Source organism: Leptidea sinapis, chromosome 45 (genome assembly GCF_905404315.1).
Source record: "Leptidea sinapis chromosome 45, ilLepSina1.1, whole genome shotgun sequence".
Taxonomy (NCBI): Eukaryota; Metazoa; Arthropoda; class Insecta; order Lepidoptera; family Pieridae; genus Leptidea; species Leptidea sinapis.
In genome coordinates this window covers 3,172,045-3,188,474 of record NC_066309.1, presented here as the reverse complement: position 1 = coordinate 3,188,474, position 16,430 = coordinate 3,172,045, and the positions used below count along the sequence as shown (strand labels likewise).

General features: G+C 33.0%; 2 protein-coding genes across 10 annotated transcripts in view; one reads left to right on the top strand and one right to left on the bottom strand.

The window, feature by feature from the left end:
* The window catches only part of LOC126977467 (succinate dehydrogenase [ubiquinone] flavoprotein subunit, mitochondrial), a 43,597-nt gene extending 29,546 nt beyond the window's left edge, over positions 1-14,051 (bottom strand). For 2 of the 9 annotated variants that reach the window (XM_050826287.1, XM_050826288.1), the window contains exons 1-8: positions 13,866-14,045; positions 13,336-13,597; positions 12,290-12,363; positions 11,422-11,597; positions 10,180-10,332; positions 9,051-9,208; positions 7,175-7,339; positions 3,428-3,627 (exon numbers count right to left, since the gene is read on the bottom strand). In XM_050826287.1, coding sequence (XP_050682244.1) covers positions 3,428-3,627; positions 7,175-7,339; positions 9,051-9,208; positions 10,180-10,332; positions 11,422-11,597; positions 12,290-12,363; positions 13,336-13,597; positions 13,866-13,913 — 1,236 coding nt within the window. In that variant the 5' untranslated portion in view covers positions 13,914-14,045. Of the gene's footprint in view, positions 1-3,427; positions 3,628-7,174; positions 7,340-9,050; positions 9,209-10,179; positions 10,333-11,421; positions 11,598-12,289; positions 12,364-13,335; positions 13,598-13,865 lie in introns of all 9 variants that reach the window. The other 7 variants (XM_050826286.1, XM_050826285.1, XM_050826290.1 and 4 more) reach the window with 7 other exon arrangements.
* Positions 1-16,430, top strand: part of LOC126977458 (protein smoothened) — a 599,797-nt gene that overhangs the window by 545,511 nt on the left and 37,856 nt on the right. The window lies entirely within an intron of this gene.

The following is a 16,430-nucleotide window of genomic DNA, read 5'->3' as shown; positions in this document are numbered from 1 at the left end:
AAGATTTTCCAAAAATTACTTGCTTCGTCTGGGAGTCGAATCGGAATAAATGTAAAAAAAACGCCTACTTTTATGATACCAATCGAAAGAATGGCCAAAAACTAATGACATACAGACAGACCCCAGAGAGAGGAAATGGCAAGAATCTCATTTCCACCCTTTTCAATAAATATTTAGCATTAAAAAAAATGTTTAAAAAAGTGATAATTTTATTAATATTTCATAATGACTTACTTACTGACTACTCAAAAACTAATACAGAACGCACAGAAGAAGCATTAATCTACACAAACAGCAAATAAATACAGGTATTCTACGAACATTGTAAGTCCATGTGAAGTATTTTAAGAATACATAATTTTAAACCACTTACGTACATTATACAACTAGATTCACACTCACGCTTAAAAATTGTTTGAAGCAAAACTCTGCCTACGCGTCTGTTAGACAGAGTTTTGTTCAGTTACGTTTCGACCGCGCTTTGAATACAAGACCACGCAATGACAAAGTGTTCAGTGAAAAACTTTCCAAATAACAGCATATCCATACTTGGAAGTGTCGTATTCTATGTAAGTGCCCCTTTAAATTAACTAAATTGTGTAACTAACGCGACGTTTTTAATCATTTTGCTAAATAGTTACATTCCAATTGCTAAAACAAAATATTTTTGCATCGTGTTCGCGTCCAAAGCCGAAATATGGCACATACCACAAATGATACCATAACAACATTCGACAGCTATGTCTATACATTTCTGCGTTTACTCCAGTTGTTTAAAATATTATTGGTCAATAGGCAGCAATGTAAACACTATTGCATTTTCAGCTGAGTATATTGAATTTGGAACCCGATTTGGACAGTGACATCAGGGGAGTAGCAGTTAAATATTTTTTTAAACCCAGACGAAAAAGAGGAATGTTATTAGTTTAACGTTCGTCAGTACTAATGTACCCACGTTACCCACCTATTTCGTTATATTAATAACATAAATGTTTACAGTAATGAATGAAATACTTACACTATTTTACGCTTATTTCTTGTGATAACATTCATATAACTTCTTAACAGCTATAATATTATGTTTTATTTTTATCTTTGTATTTTTCAGTTGTACGTATTAAATTTGTAAAAATTTGTATTGTTAAAATATAGAATAATTGATTAATGATTAGTATAAGATTAATAGTGTATCTAATGTTACTTACTTACTTACTTGAATTGAATTGAAAGTTTGAATAATGACAGCTATGAATGTATTTGTTTATTACGGTCTCGTTCATAGTCATAGCCGGAAGCGGTCTAACAAAATAAGTTATGAGAAATCCTTCAAAATGTGGTGTTTTAACGTTTTTTTAAAAACATTTAATGATTGTAATTCTTTAATATCTTTTGGTAGGTTGTTATACAATTTTGCCCCTTCGTATATTATATTTCTTGTTCCATATTTTGTTCTACGTTTTATTAAGCAAATATTGAGGGCTTGTCTTGTTAGAATTTTTTGAATGTTTATACTTTTTGTGAATGTAATTTGTGTATGTAAATCCTTAGTTAAAATTTTTCTTATGACAATACATGTGTAATATTTATATATTTGATTTAAATTCATTAATTTTGTTTCTCGATATATTTTAACAGTAGGAAATAGGTAGTTGTATCGAAACAAAGTTTTAATAATTTTATTTTGACTTATTTGTAAGCTTTTTAAATTAGTTTTAGGTTAAGGTAACCTTTAATGAGAGAAACGAATACTCAAATATAATATTTTTATTTACATAAAATAATTAGTTAAACTGGTTATTTAAATGTTCAGTTCCTTAAATTAAATAAAACGTGTCACTTACACTTCGATATATTTTCCATCTTTTTGGTATATGTAGGGTAAGCGGACATCAACATATTATATTTGTATGACAGCTTTTGTCAAATTTTAAATGTGGTTATAACCAAAAAACTTAAATATATACTTATAAAGTATAAACATAATTGCGTATTTTAATACAATCTAATTAATAAATCTAATTCTAGTAACGATTATTGTAATTTTTAGTATAGTATAGTATCAGTGTCTTCCCGCAGCGGCCCCGCTCTCGCCTTTCGCGTGCCCACACCCTGTGTGCTACTCAAGCACATCTCAATTATAACTATACCTATATGTAGTTACAAACCAACCGTGGCTGGCACCGACTCGAAAAATAACAATAATCAATACTAGAATTAGATTAATTAATTGCAATGGGACCACACGGGAATCACCAGCTTTAAATAAAAAAAGAATTATCAAAATCGGTTCACCCGGTCTAAAGTTCTGAGGTAACAAACATAAATAAAAACATACCGACAAATTGAGAAACTCCTTCTTTTTTGAAGTCGGTTAAAAAGAGCGACTCTATTGTTTTCATTTCTGACTGTGTTCTTTCATCTGTCCCATTCTGACAAGCGGGTCTTGTCTCGGGACTTGTCAATAATTATTGTACTATATTTAATGAAAAAATATTCGTTTTAATAAATTACTCACGCTTTTTGCATATCAATCTCATATAAATAAAATAACCTTTCCGATGATAAGTCACACCATCTTTTTTTTGAGTCGTTAATGTATTATTTTACCACTTTTTATAGCACACTTAGGCTTGATTATTGACACACGACTAAGGAGAAAAGTGTGCTTACATTGTCTTTAAGCACACTTTTGCCGTTCCGTTATCAGACTGCGAATGATACTTCCATATGTATAGAAAGTTAATAAATGTATATGTACAACGCCGCTCGGACATTTTTGATGGCATTTTAAATGGAGATTGGGATTCTAGTCGTTTACTGTATGTCAATATATATTATTTAGTCAAGTAAATAAGCTCGAAAATATTACTAATTTGTCTAAATATGAATTTAAAAAGACAACTAAGGATATACTGCATTCCCTAGACTACGACTCTACCGAAAACTTGCTAAAAATAACCCACTAAGATTTTTCAAAACGCAGACTCACACACACATACTCTGTAATGTATTTTGTACGTGCTTAAACACATAGATAATGGTTACTTATAATATATTATATTAATTTTAGAAAGGAGTACTTTACTTCTATCAAATATTTTCAGAACTCATTTGAAAATTTAATTTGAAGCTCACTCATGAACCGGTCTTGTAACTTAATTGTATTTGTATGTTCACTTGTTTTCCGCGATACAGGCATGCCTAGTGCAGAAAGCGCTGCTAATTTTGTATTTTAATCAATAAATATCTTTTTTTTCTTTAATATAGTATATACATAACAATAAAAGCATAGTTTTCGATTACAGGATGATAGCAACATAAGTAGCACCTATCACGAGCAAGACGCGAAGACCAGTTATCGCTTCCCTCGTATTATTTTAGGGAAAGAAACGACCACGACACCGTCTTATTCATTAATAGTGCTTACCTCGCCCCTGTAGTTGGTAGGCGTGCCGCCCATATTATAGTGCACGGTTGGCAGCACTGGGATGGGCTCCTTGGTGACGTCCACCCCGGCGAAGATCATGGCGGTCTCCGAGATGCCCGGAAGGCGCTGCTTCAGTTGCTCGGGAGGCAGGTGGTGCAGCTGGAGGTGCACGTGGTCCTTCTCAGGACCACACCCGCGACCTGATATTGTAATAGTTATTTATGCAACTGTTGTGTAATAAGGGGTATTAAAACACGAATGTGGATTTATCTCACGAGGCGAAGCCGAGTGTGATAATAGTATCACAGTTGCATACAAGACTTTATCTACCTACTATCTATCTACACCCAGAATATGAATCCTCTAAAAGATTCTGAAACAGTTAGCTTACTGCTAACATTATAACACCAGTCCTAGTAGTAACCTAATATCATTCATTACTGATTATATACAAATAAAATAAGTATTAATGAAACATTTATTTATTTTAGTAGTAATTTACATTTTGTATAGTGCAATAATTAAATTTCACTCGAATATTCGAACAGTTTAAAATGAATCGCTATTTTTTTGTAAACAAAACAATAATAATATCGAAGAAAAATGGCGGGGATTCGAATAACCTACTTTTTTTTTACGGCGCGCGGCGTTGTGGTAGTGAGGAACGCGCGTAAACGGAAATGTTCTTTTTTTGAAATTCATACAGATACCACGCATCGAGCAATAAGAATGTGGCTGTCTGTTGAAACTCTTTGCGTATGAAGGGATCGAAAAAAAAACATAGGTTATGTTATGAAATTCAGTACAACATTACAACACTGGTGTGGATGATGTAATGGTTATTAGAACATTGGGTGTTATAATGTTGGCCATAAGCTAACTGTTTCAGAATCTTTAATAGAGGATTTAAAGCATGGGTGTAGATAAAATAACATAATCAATCTTACTGTATAAAGGAGATTGCCCAAAAATGTATGGACCGCTGCTATTAGACTTGCTACGTAATGCTGTGCTGATGATTAAAATTCAAATATTTTAATTAAAAATAGGATGTGACATCACTTATTGAAAGTCAAAAAACTACCACCCATTGCAAAATGAATGCCCCAGGCCTGAGAAGAATGGGCGCAACAAACTCAGTGGGCTTCTTTGTTTTCATCAAAAATATGTTTTACAATTAAAGTAACATTTACAAAGTAACATTGTACAATTAAACTTATTAATTAATAGCCTGAGGGCGGTCGCTCCATTCCCAATCTGTGGTATCATTAAGAAAGTCATTTATGTTATAGTAACCTTTACTACACAAACGTTTTTTAACAATTCTTTTGAATGACGTAATACTTTTGCTTTGAACATTCTCTGGGATCCTGTTGTAAAAGCATATACATCGCCCCACAAAAGACTTGCTAACTCGAGTAGTAGGCATTATAAGTTTATGTCTGTTCCTGATACGTAAACATCCACTGAGGACACTGCATTAAAATGGGCAGGGCGTATGAATATCCATCAGGTGAACGTTCTGCTCGTCTCATCCCTTACTGTCATAAATAAAAATTCGATATTATAATTTTTAATTTGAGACTCACAATAATAATTGAGGTGCTGACTCCACATAATGTGGGATAAGGGCTTTTATGGATAAAAGTTAAGATTTTTAGTTAGTTTCGATTACCTAAAAAGACTTACGAGACTAGTTTCAGAGTATGTGATCTTGGCAAAATCAATTCTAACACAAAAACATCGATTCGAATCAATAAATGTCAATAGTACCTAAATATTTATTTACTAAACTACAACACTCAAAGAAATTCATGGCTTTATTTCCGTCACCGCCATTTACATGAATATCTATACAATTTATTATATTATTTTAAATTGAATCCCCTGTTCAAATCATTGATTCCGATAGGGAAGATTATTGCAAAAATTTAGTAAATTAAGTAAATTCGTAATCGCTCATCTTCGGGAAATCTTAAAATTTCTGGATAAAATGTACCGAATATCTATATCTATATCCCTCCTAAGGTGTATAAAATTTCATGAGTCATTCATTATGTGAATGCATAAGAGATAATAAACTTTTGTTATATTGTTGCTGTAAGTAGTGAATGATAGTATTCATTTTATGATAGAATTTAAAAAATTTCTTTAAGGTTGCGTTGTTAGAAAGATATAATTAAAAAAAAACCGATCAAGTATGAGTGTTCCGTGATGTAATCCATAGGTAAGATATACCTAACACTTTACGTTTTGAATACTTTTGCAAAACAGTTGTTTTAAATGCATGTCAGCCATTTTCTAATTATTCATCTCGTATGTAGTGGCAAAAGTAATGCAAACTCTGTTCACAATATCACCTATCTTATTATTTATCATATAAACTCGTTGACAGACAGACGGTCAGCGGAGTATTATTAATAGGGTTCTTGTTGTTGTTAGTATTTTATCTTAATAATTATTAATTGTTATGTCTATATACAGTGCAGTAAATGTGATCGATCATGTGAGTGTAGTGGAGAGGTTATCTAATTTGGTGAAAGGTAATATTGTCATTAGATACCGTCTCGTTACACGGGTCACTCAGTTATTAATACTGATGTTCTTATTGTAATGATAAGACCACCATTAATTACATGCAATAAAACTAACCAAAAGGTTCTTTGCATTCCGACTTCGATATGCAAAGTTATCATCGAAAAAAAAACAGAACAAAATGATAGTTAATAGACTAATATAGTATGTAGGAGAATTAATTGTAAAGTGGGGCTGCATGGGTTTTCCGAACGCAAGCTCCGCAATCGAAACGAAGGACAATAGTTGATTGTTAACAGAGGGTCGAAAGAATCAATTCCCGAGGTATTTAGACGCCCGAGCGCAGCGAGCACTCTACTTTTCATTTTGAATATGAGGAAAATAAAACTAGTTGTTTATCTAAGCATAGATTAGTATCCCGCAAGTTTATGACGACTTTTTAAATTTCAAATATGGAACATACCGCGTAATTGTTGCGGTTTATTCAACTCAAAGAAGTTTGCGCTAAGTTCACACTGGCTGTTTTGAAAGTCACATGGCCGCAGCATTTTTTTTTTAATTAGTTCTTTTTTTACATAAAACTCTTCACAGCAGTGAATTTCATTCCGGCCCTTAGGTGGGAAGTAATTTGTATGAGTTTTTCCCTCTCTTTGGAGGGAAGCAGCATTTTCCACCCAATAATCAGATCAAAACAACATTACTTTCCGAGTATGAGTAGTGAAAAAATATTTCCGTACGGAAAAAATTGGAGTGCTTGTCTATTAATAAAATTTGATATAATACACATCTTTTTTTTATGAAAATACGGTAAGAGACGAGCAGGACGTTCATCTGATGGTAATTGATACACCCTGCCCATTAACATGTATTGCCACTCAGGATTCTTGAAAAGCCCAAAAATTCTGAGTGGCACTACAGTTGTGCTCGTCACCTTGAGATATAAGTTGTTAAGTCTCATTGGCTCAGTAATTTCACTAGCTACGCCGCCCTTCAGACCGAAACACAGTATTGTTTACAGATTACTGCTTCACGCCAGAAATAGGCGCCGTTGTGGTACCCATAACCTAGCCGGCATCCTGTGCAAAGGAGCCTCGCACTGGTAAATGGTACGTGATGACGTATTTACAATATTTTGTATCAAATGCATGCCTTCAGCAACTCCGAATACAAAGAACGAACGTATGCGGCCGATTTGAAGTATTCGCCCCTCACCTTCCATAATTTCGATGGTCATGGATCTGGAGACGACGTCTCTGCTGGCCAGGTCTTTGGCTACAGGCGCGTATCGCTCCATGAAGCGCTCTCCTTTCGCGTTCACGAGGAACCCACCTTCTCCTCGGCAGCCCTCCGTCATCAGACAGCCTGCACCATATATACCTGGCGACACATTTATTCGTTTACACCTTTACAGCTTACTTTATATACTTTTGCATATTCTTGGTTTATTCTCAGTTACAACTTTATACCAAGTTTATTTGTAAGGCCGGTAGGTTTTCGTTTCACTTATACTTCAAGTCAAGTAACGTTTTAGGCACTGAAATACTATCCAAATGTTTTAAGTTTTCTTTAGTGTTAATTCCGCCAATATTTATCTTTTAAGCAATTCGACAAGTGTTTCGCCTCTACATGAGGCATCCTCAGGAGATGTTGACTCGCCAAACTCTGGACATTTGGATGTTTATAGATTTCCGCAAACGCCTATTTGAGTAGACTGAAATAACTGAATAGTCGCTATAAATTATAAAAAAAAAATTAAATGATTTTTCGGGCCTTAAGTTTTCGACTTCTAACAATATTTGTATTTCTTACACCATAATTATTACATGTCAAAATTTAGTTTCTATTTATTGAATTCTTGCCATAGCCGAAATAGACTTAAGACGCAAGCAATGCAACGTCAGTTTGCTGGCCACCTGCCATATTATGTAAGGGGTTTTATGGACAGAACTAAAGGAATTCTACAAAAAGCTGTCAAGTCGCACGTTTGCAAATTTTGCACAAAATTTGCGTTTTTTTAAGTACTAACTCGACTGAAACTATAGTCTTAAGCATACTTTTTTCATTAACTAAATTAATAATCTTAATATATATAAATTACGTGACACGTTGTTTGTCCGCGATGGACTCTTAAACTAATGAACGGATTTTAATGGGGATTACTTCATGGAATGCAGCCTGGTCCAACTTGAGAGATAGGATAGTTTTTATTTCGAGTTAATATTTGTTTCGTATGGGCATATTTTCTATGAGCGAATTTAGTGACGCACGGTTTGACAGTTGCACTGTGAAACAATTTCATTATAACAACAGGGAGCATTTTTTACGAAATAATTCTTGATGTTTTGAAATATTATTGGCAAATTCCTATAAAACAGTATTTTTTTATTATTTACAGAACAACGTCTGTCGGATCAGGCAGTATTATATATAATAAACGCAGCATTTCAAGCCGACGAAAGGACACTGCGAGCCACTTTATTGTGTCAGTGGTATGGTAAACACATTAGAATTTCCAGTTTTATTGTACTAAAAAGAAATCCTGTCAAATAATCCAATTTAACATAATATCTGTATTCTACTAAGCACACCAGTTGCAGTTATTTTGCAGGAACACTGCTGTAAATCAATAGTTGAGTATTCCTCTAATAAAAAAGCACTGCAACTGCATGTTTACTGCAAAATTATTATGACATTTTATAGAAAAGACGGCAGTAGTTGTGCAGTTATTTTGTAGGTTTACTGAAACAGATGGAAAGCAACTTTTGTAGTCTAATTCTATTAAATTTCTAGGCAATAATATAAAATATTGGTTAGATACGATAGGCTTTTGCCGATAAGCAATGGACTAATTTTAAATCTAAAAAGTGATATATGTGGCGGGCGAGGATTAAATATGTCTTGAGCCACCGACCCTTCTATTCTCCATAATTATTGAATGAATAGGTCGTAGAAGAAGATCCTATCAATCAACTTGCTTCATTCAACACCAGATCAATGAACAAATGTTGCCCGCTTTTGAGAATTCTGTGTAACATATTTAATTCAGTTGGTTACCATGACGTTTGCATATTAAAGATGTGGTAACTACCAGTGGGGTGGAATTGCACGAACTCCATATCTTCGTTCTGTAGACCTGCGCGCGCCGCCATGGCCGTGCCATCTCCTGTGCAAGTGTGAGCCGATGTGCAGCTGAAGTATGAGCGACCCGTGCCTCCAGTCGCTAGGATCGTGTTCTTTGCTTGAAACCTTGATATAAATAGTACTGATTATATAATACTAATGACTTTATTTTAAGAATGGATTAAAAAGTCACATGTTTTGCAAGTAAAACGAAATTGAAATGACAATATTTCTCAATCTACCTCAACCTACAATAATAATTAGAATAATATTGACACACTTTTTACACAAATTATCTTGCCCCAAGTTAAGCATATATAGCCTGTGTTATGGGTTACAAGATATATTTAATACAATATACTTACTTAAACATACATAAATTCATATAAACATACATAAATACATTTAAACATCCATGACTCGGAAACAAACATCCATATTCATCATATAAATGCTTGCACCTACCGGGATTCGAACCCGGGACCTCTAGTTTAGTAGGTAGGATCGCTAACCACTCGGCTATACAGGTCGTCAATGAAATTAATGTTTATCTGGTTACAGTGAAATAATGTTGTTCAATATGTTACTTATACTACTAAATTTTGTACCCACCACCTAATGATCATTATAAAGTATGTTCTCAGCTCTTCTATGTTCTATATTATATTCTGCAATAGTAAGGACATAAGCAATCACAGACCGATAAGCTTACTACCTTCACTATATAAACTATTTTCCTCAATTATAGAGAAGAAAATAAGAGAAAGCACAGAGAAATACCATTGAACAGGCTGGTTTTAGAAGAGGTTTTTCATCCCTTCTTGACTGTTCAATGATGAAGACCCTTCTGGTGTTATTAGGATAGAGATTCACATTTGCCATGTGAATCTCTAACCTTCCCGTACTAAGTAATTATTATTATGAAGATGACATCATCCACACCATTCATACACACAAAAATTAAGATATGTTCCATAACATGTCTAAATTTTTATGTGGATCTACAAGGAACCATTCAAATTGAACAATAAATTTATAAAAGTATTTGAAATTCCTTTTTGCTTCTTCTCTGTCCCCAAAATCAACAAATGAATTACCTGTGAAGTGTGCCATCCTCAAGGTTTAACGCAATGCATCCCTTACACACTCCATCTTCCATCAGAAGATCCAGAGCGAAGTATTCTATGAAATATTCACAGTCGTATCGTAGTGATTGTCCATACAAAGTATGAAGCAATGAGTGGCCAGTTCTGTAAACAATTAAATTAATTTATATAGCTAAAACAATGGGGTCACTGAAAATCAGTGTTGTGCTCATAGTGTATGGACACAACTATAACTGAGTGGACTCCAGTTTTGGAAGACCACTGCCACATCAAGTTTTGCTTTTGTTTCTTTTGTATTAAGTAAGTTAAGTATTAGATTAAGCATATATTTTGTTCTCATTAACTTTTTTGTGTGAATGTGTCAGCTTTTCTTCCGAAATAAATTCATTTTCATTTTGTTTCATTTCATAAAACGAGAATTGAAAACTAAGACCAAAGGCCACAATAGGAAAGGAAACAGCGTAGCGAATAAGTATAGGTGAAGAGAATAACAGTATGGGCTAATTTTTAAATTATACCATATAATTAAATTTGAAATGAAAAAATGTTTATTTTAAAATATACTCATAAAAATACAAATAACTTAAAATAAAACTAATAAAGGACACGGAGATTACCAAAATGGACCCAACTCAGCATGTTTCTCATTTCATAATAAAATTTAAGCCTTGGGTAGAATTAAATACATAAAAGGCTAGCAACACTCATATGATTCCTCTGCTGTTGCAGGAGAGTGTGGGTGGTAGTGATCACCACATCAAGTGAATATGGTTTTTTGTAGGTAGGTGAACAGTCTTTTCTTTAAGGTAATTAATAAGCAATACCAAAATATCTTGGAAACACCACACAAACAAGCTCATTTCAGAGTTTAATTAAATAATTTGTAAAAATTAGAATAAGTGTTTAATGTTATTAATTGTAATAAATGCTTTAAAGTCATATTGTAATTAGTTTGAAGTACTGATATTATGTCATATAGTATATTCTTAGTTTTCTCTTAGTTATTTATAACATGCGACGAGTGTAGTACACGGTAAAATCCGAATGGGCTTATATTTGTACTTAAATTTAAGTAAATTGTAAAATACTTTGTTTTTGTGTATAAAATAAATAAATAAAAAAAAAATTGTAGTTCATACATTTTTGTCCACCTCTGTTTACAGTTCATCCCATTCCACCAAAACCGCCAAGATCCGACGACAAAAATCTCTTTATCCTATTATTTTGAATTACCTGTCAGCAACTGCACAGCATCTATGAGCTTGTCCACCTTTTCCGAATTTCAGAGATTGGCCTCCAAAAGCACGCTGATAAATTTTTCCCTCTGGAGTTCTAGAGAATGGCATACCATAGTTGTCTAGCTCAATAACAGCATGTGGTGCTTCCCTGGTCATGTAGTGGATGGCGTCCTATTATCAAATCATTTTGTTTTAAATTTTCACATTTGATTTTTTTTATGTATATATGCTTATAAACAATGCTTATGTGTATTTTAATACATATAAAACAAATAAACAGTACAGTATATTATAATAATAAAACTAATAATAATAATAATATTGACACAATTCTACACAAATTATATTGCCCCAAACTAGGCACAGCCTGTACTATGGGTACAAGACAACGATATATTTAATACAATATACATACTTAAACATACATAAATATATATAAACATCCATGACTCGGAAACAAACATCTATATTGATCATATAAATGATTGCACCTACCCCGGACCTTTAGCTTAGTAGTCAGGGTCACTAACCATTCGGCTGGGTCGTCATAATGTTGTATGATATTCATAAAACTTGTTTAATATTAATAGAAAGCAAAATCAATAGAATATTTTTAATTAATAATTAATAGAATTGCATTTAGAAGGATAAATACATTATACCTTTAGTGCTTGTCAGAGTTGAGCCTGCTCAACTGCTGCTGCTACAACACCTGTGTTGTATTTAATTTAACCTTATTTGACCTTAAAGGAGAAGGAAAGGAAAGGGTAAGATTATCAATGGAATTTAGGAAAGGATAGAAATGGAATTACTACCTGCGAAAAATGCAATAGTTATCAAAATTAATTGGATGAAAATTATACCTGATCTCCAAGCCAATCTGATCCTTTTACTGTGTCATACATATGCCAGAGCCAACTATCATCTTCCATGTTACCTTAAAACAAAAAAAAATTGAAATTATAAAAACATCACAGACTAAGACACTGTGTGTGGGTGACAGAAGCACACCTATAGTGTGCACAGTAGATACACTATATATTGAACTAAGTTATCTAAATGTATCAAAAACATAACAAAAGTTTTAAGTTCTGGCATTTAAAAATATGGTGCCTACACTATTATTGTTTTTCAACAAATTTGTATTATACTTATACAGGGTGTCCCAAAGTTATGGGACATGGGGAAGGGAAAGTACCTTAAATATCGAAGATAGGCTATTTTACTGAAAGAAGACTTTATATTATTTTAAAAAGTTAGTACTTCTGCATTCAAAGATTTTCTAAAAATTACTTGCCTTTAGAATGGCCAAAAACTGATAACTCTTCTTAAGTAACATAGTATTTTATAAGAAAGTGTTTTTTTTTTACATTTAAGTCGGTTCGATTCCCAGACGAAGCAAGTAATTTTTAGAAAATCTTTGAATGCAGAATTACTCACTTTTAAAAATAACAAAGTCTTCTTTCAGTGAAATAGCCTATCTTCGATATTTAAGCTACTTTCCCTTCATGTCCCATAACTTTGGGACAATCTGTATACCTAGTAGTAGAGTGTAAGAATACTAATAACAAGTTCTCTCAAGGGCAACATATATTTTACTTTTACAACCTAATTTAAACAATATAAATATATGACAATAGTTAAAGTTTTAGTATTTAAATTATGTAATAAAAATTTCAAGCAATGAAATTACTCATACATATAAAATCCATTTAAATATAATACTTTTTAACGGATTAAGACATGTATAATTGTAACTTGAATTATAACTATTATATACTAAAATTAGGGAATGACTCATTGAAGCTATAAAAAGTAATCAACATTAATCAAAAGTAAAAGGATATGATGAAGGATAGGATAGTAAGCATAGCTTTCAAAAAGTTTTAACTAATTTTATTCATCATACCTAATGCAGCATTGATGCCTCCTTGAGCTGCCACTGTGTGTGATCTTGTCGGGAACAGTTTGGTAACAACAGCTGTTTTAAATCCCTCCTGAACCAAGCCAAAGGCTGCTCGTAGTCCAGCGCCACCGGCACCAATGACCAGGGCGTCATGTTGGTGGTCAATTACTGTATATGCACCTGTTACATTTGAGTTTGTGGATGGGTCTTTCAGTGGTGTTGCACCTCCAACAGATAAGTGGAGATTGCGGTAAACATGAGTTGCCTACAAAGATACAATACATTATACTTTCTACTTTAGAATTCATTTAAGTTATCATCAATAATCAGAATTTATAACTAACTTTTCATCGCCGAGCCCATGAACTCATACCTAATTTAATAGTATAGAATTAGCATACCAATTCACACTGTCGCAAAACATCAAACCCAGAAGCTAAGGACTTAAGTAAAAAGTAATTGAAATTTTGTATTTTTGGATTACATAACAAATAAAAATAAAGCGCAATATTTCTAAATTATAATCTACAAACCAATGAGGCTGGGCTGCGAGACCAAGCTGCTTTTAGTAATGCACTCATGATGGAACACCTCGTCCGCACCTAGAGCACACTATAAAGCTGCAATAACAAGAAGATTTCTAGATTAAATGAATACGATGAAGATCGATAACAAGAGGGATCATATCATCATAAATACATAAAATGAGACAATCGAAAGTCAAAACTCCGATATGTCAAAAGTAGGCAGTCAGTTGTCGATTGTCAATTGTAACTTGTGCACCAAAGAGAATACAGACCGTTCACAGTTATTTTAACTCTGACAGAATCATTATATGTTTTCTTTATGTTGTTGTTCCTGTCGAGTCGTTCTGTGAAGTTTCTAGCGTTTTTCTTTCATATTTGTGATATTTCATCTGTTAGCATGCAGAAAAGAATTCAAAGTAGCGGAAGAAATATTATACTATCGGTGCGTGATTTTTGTGAAAGAGAAAAAGAAAATAATGCTCCTTTAATTCCATTTGGAAATGTTCGTCAACGAGTTGCCGCCATGACGGGTATGTAAATTAGGGTTACCCATCTTTAGTATTTTTCCCAATTTTAGTGGAAACTTGATGTCCTAGAGTTACCGCTATCAGTACATAATTTCTGTCGCGTCAACTTTGATTTTCTCTCACCATATATGTTAGACTGCTTGTTGTTTTTCTTGCGAGTACAGTAACTATCTTGTGATGTTTTTTGTATGTTTTATTTTTATAACTAACTAATATATAACTAACTATAAACTAACTAATACAATAACAAATGACAGCTTACAATTAATACACTAAACGTGCTTTTTAAATATACAAAGTAGCAACTCATAAATGGATTGATAATTCTTTGGTACTAGTTAAATACTTAATAACAATAAGCTTACACGTATTTTTGAGTTATTTTCATACTGTAATTTTTATCGTGTGAGAAGTGGGAAGCCGTACAGAGGAAGGCTGAGATGGGCTTTAAAAGAGTCTCGAATTGGCAAAATCTATTGTCACTCAATATATCAAAAACGAACTATATATGTTTCTCTCCACATGACAGATACCAGCCTGTTCAAGGCTTCTATATCAGAATCCATTGAAGCTCCAACCCACACGATTTGAATTGTAATTGTCCCTCCATAGGAAAGGTTAATGTACCAAATATCTCGGCATCCTGATTGACCAAAGGTTAAGTTGGCAAGCCCAAATCGAACTGGTCATAACCAGGGTGAGAAAACTTATGTGGATTTTTAAAACTCTGCGGCACGTTATGAATAGCACAGTCCTTAATAAAATATACATCGCTTTGGATCAATCATTGATCACCTACTGCATCCCGGTATGGGGCGGTGCAACTAAGATAAGCCTTTTAGAATTGGAAAGAACTCAAAGATCACTTCTCAAGGTCATGTACTTCAAACCTTTAAGATTTCCAACTGATTCACTCTATTTGACTTGTAATCTTTTGACAATTAGGAAACTTTATGTTCTTAACATCATTTCAGCCGTCTACAGGTCACTTCCGCTAGATCACGCCAAATTGATCAGTAGAAGAAATGATAAAGTAGCAGATACCATTACTGTTCGCACTACTTTTGCTGAACGACAGTTTAGCTGTCTATCAGTGTTCTTATATAGTAAAATAAATCGTGTCCTAAATATATATCCTATGACATTACATCTATGCAGAAAAGCTTTAAATAATTGGCTAACTTGTCTTGCTTATGATGAAGTGGTAAATCTTCTGATCAGACTGACATGATAAACACACGCATTGAATAGATGGACCCAATCAAAGGTCCAATTCAAACCATCATTCATCCACACACTCACTCACTCACTCACTCACACACACACACACACACACACACACACACACACACACACACACACACACACACACACACACACACACACACACACAATTAATTGTAAATTGTAAAATTTGGTTTTTAATTATTTCTGTTTATTTCTATATTGTTTACTAAATAAAATGTATCTGCTAAGGAGGACAACTTACTGGGAAGTCTCAACCACTAAAAAATGTATATGTAATCTTTGAAATAAACGAATTTATTATTTATTTAATTTATTATTATTATCATTTATTAAATTGTTATAGAACAGTTTATTAAATTGGAATAACGAACTTCGCTCCTGACGGAAATCTTCCGATCACTTAATTGTTTTTTATTTTAAAATAATATTATTAGATAGGCATATTCTTAAAGATATATAAAGGTATAGTCTTACATTAAATAACAAAGCGAACGGAAATTAATATAATGATCTTATTATATTAATTTCCGGTATAAATAATATTATAAGATAGGTATATTTTTTATCACCGGAATCCGAATAATAAAACTATTAAAATAACTTGTCGTATTATTTCTACTCTTCTACCCGATACTATTCATTCACTGCATAAAAACCATTAAGTTCAGTCGTTCATGTGTACGAAGTTAGGAAAAATAGACTATAATAATAAATATATTACACTGATGTAATTATTATTGAAAATTAACCTTTACATAACAAAAATTAATAATAATAATAACTCCAAATATAAATT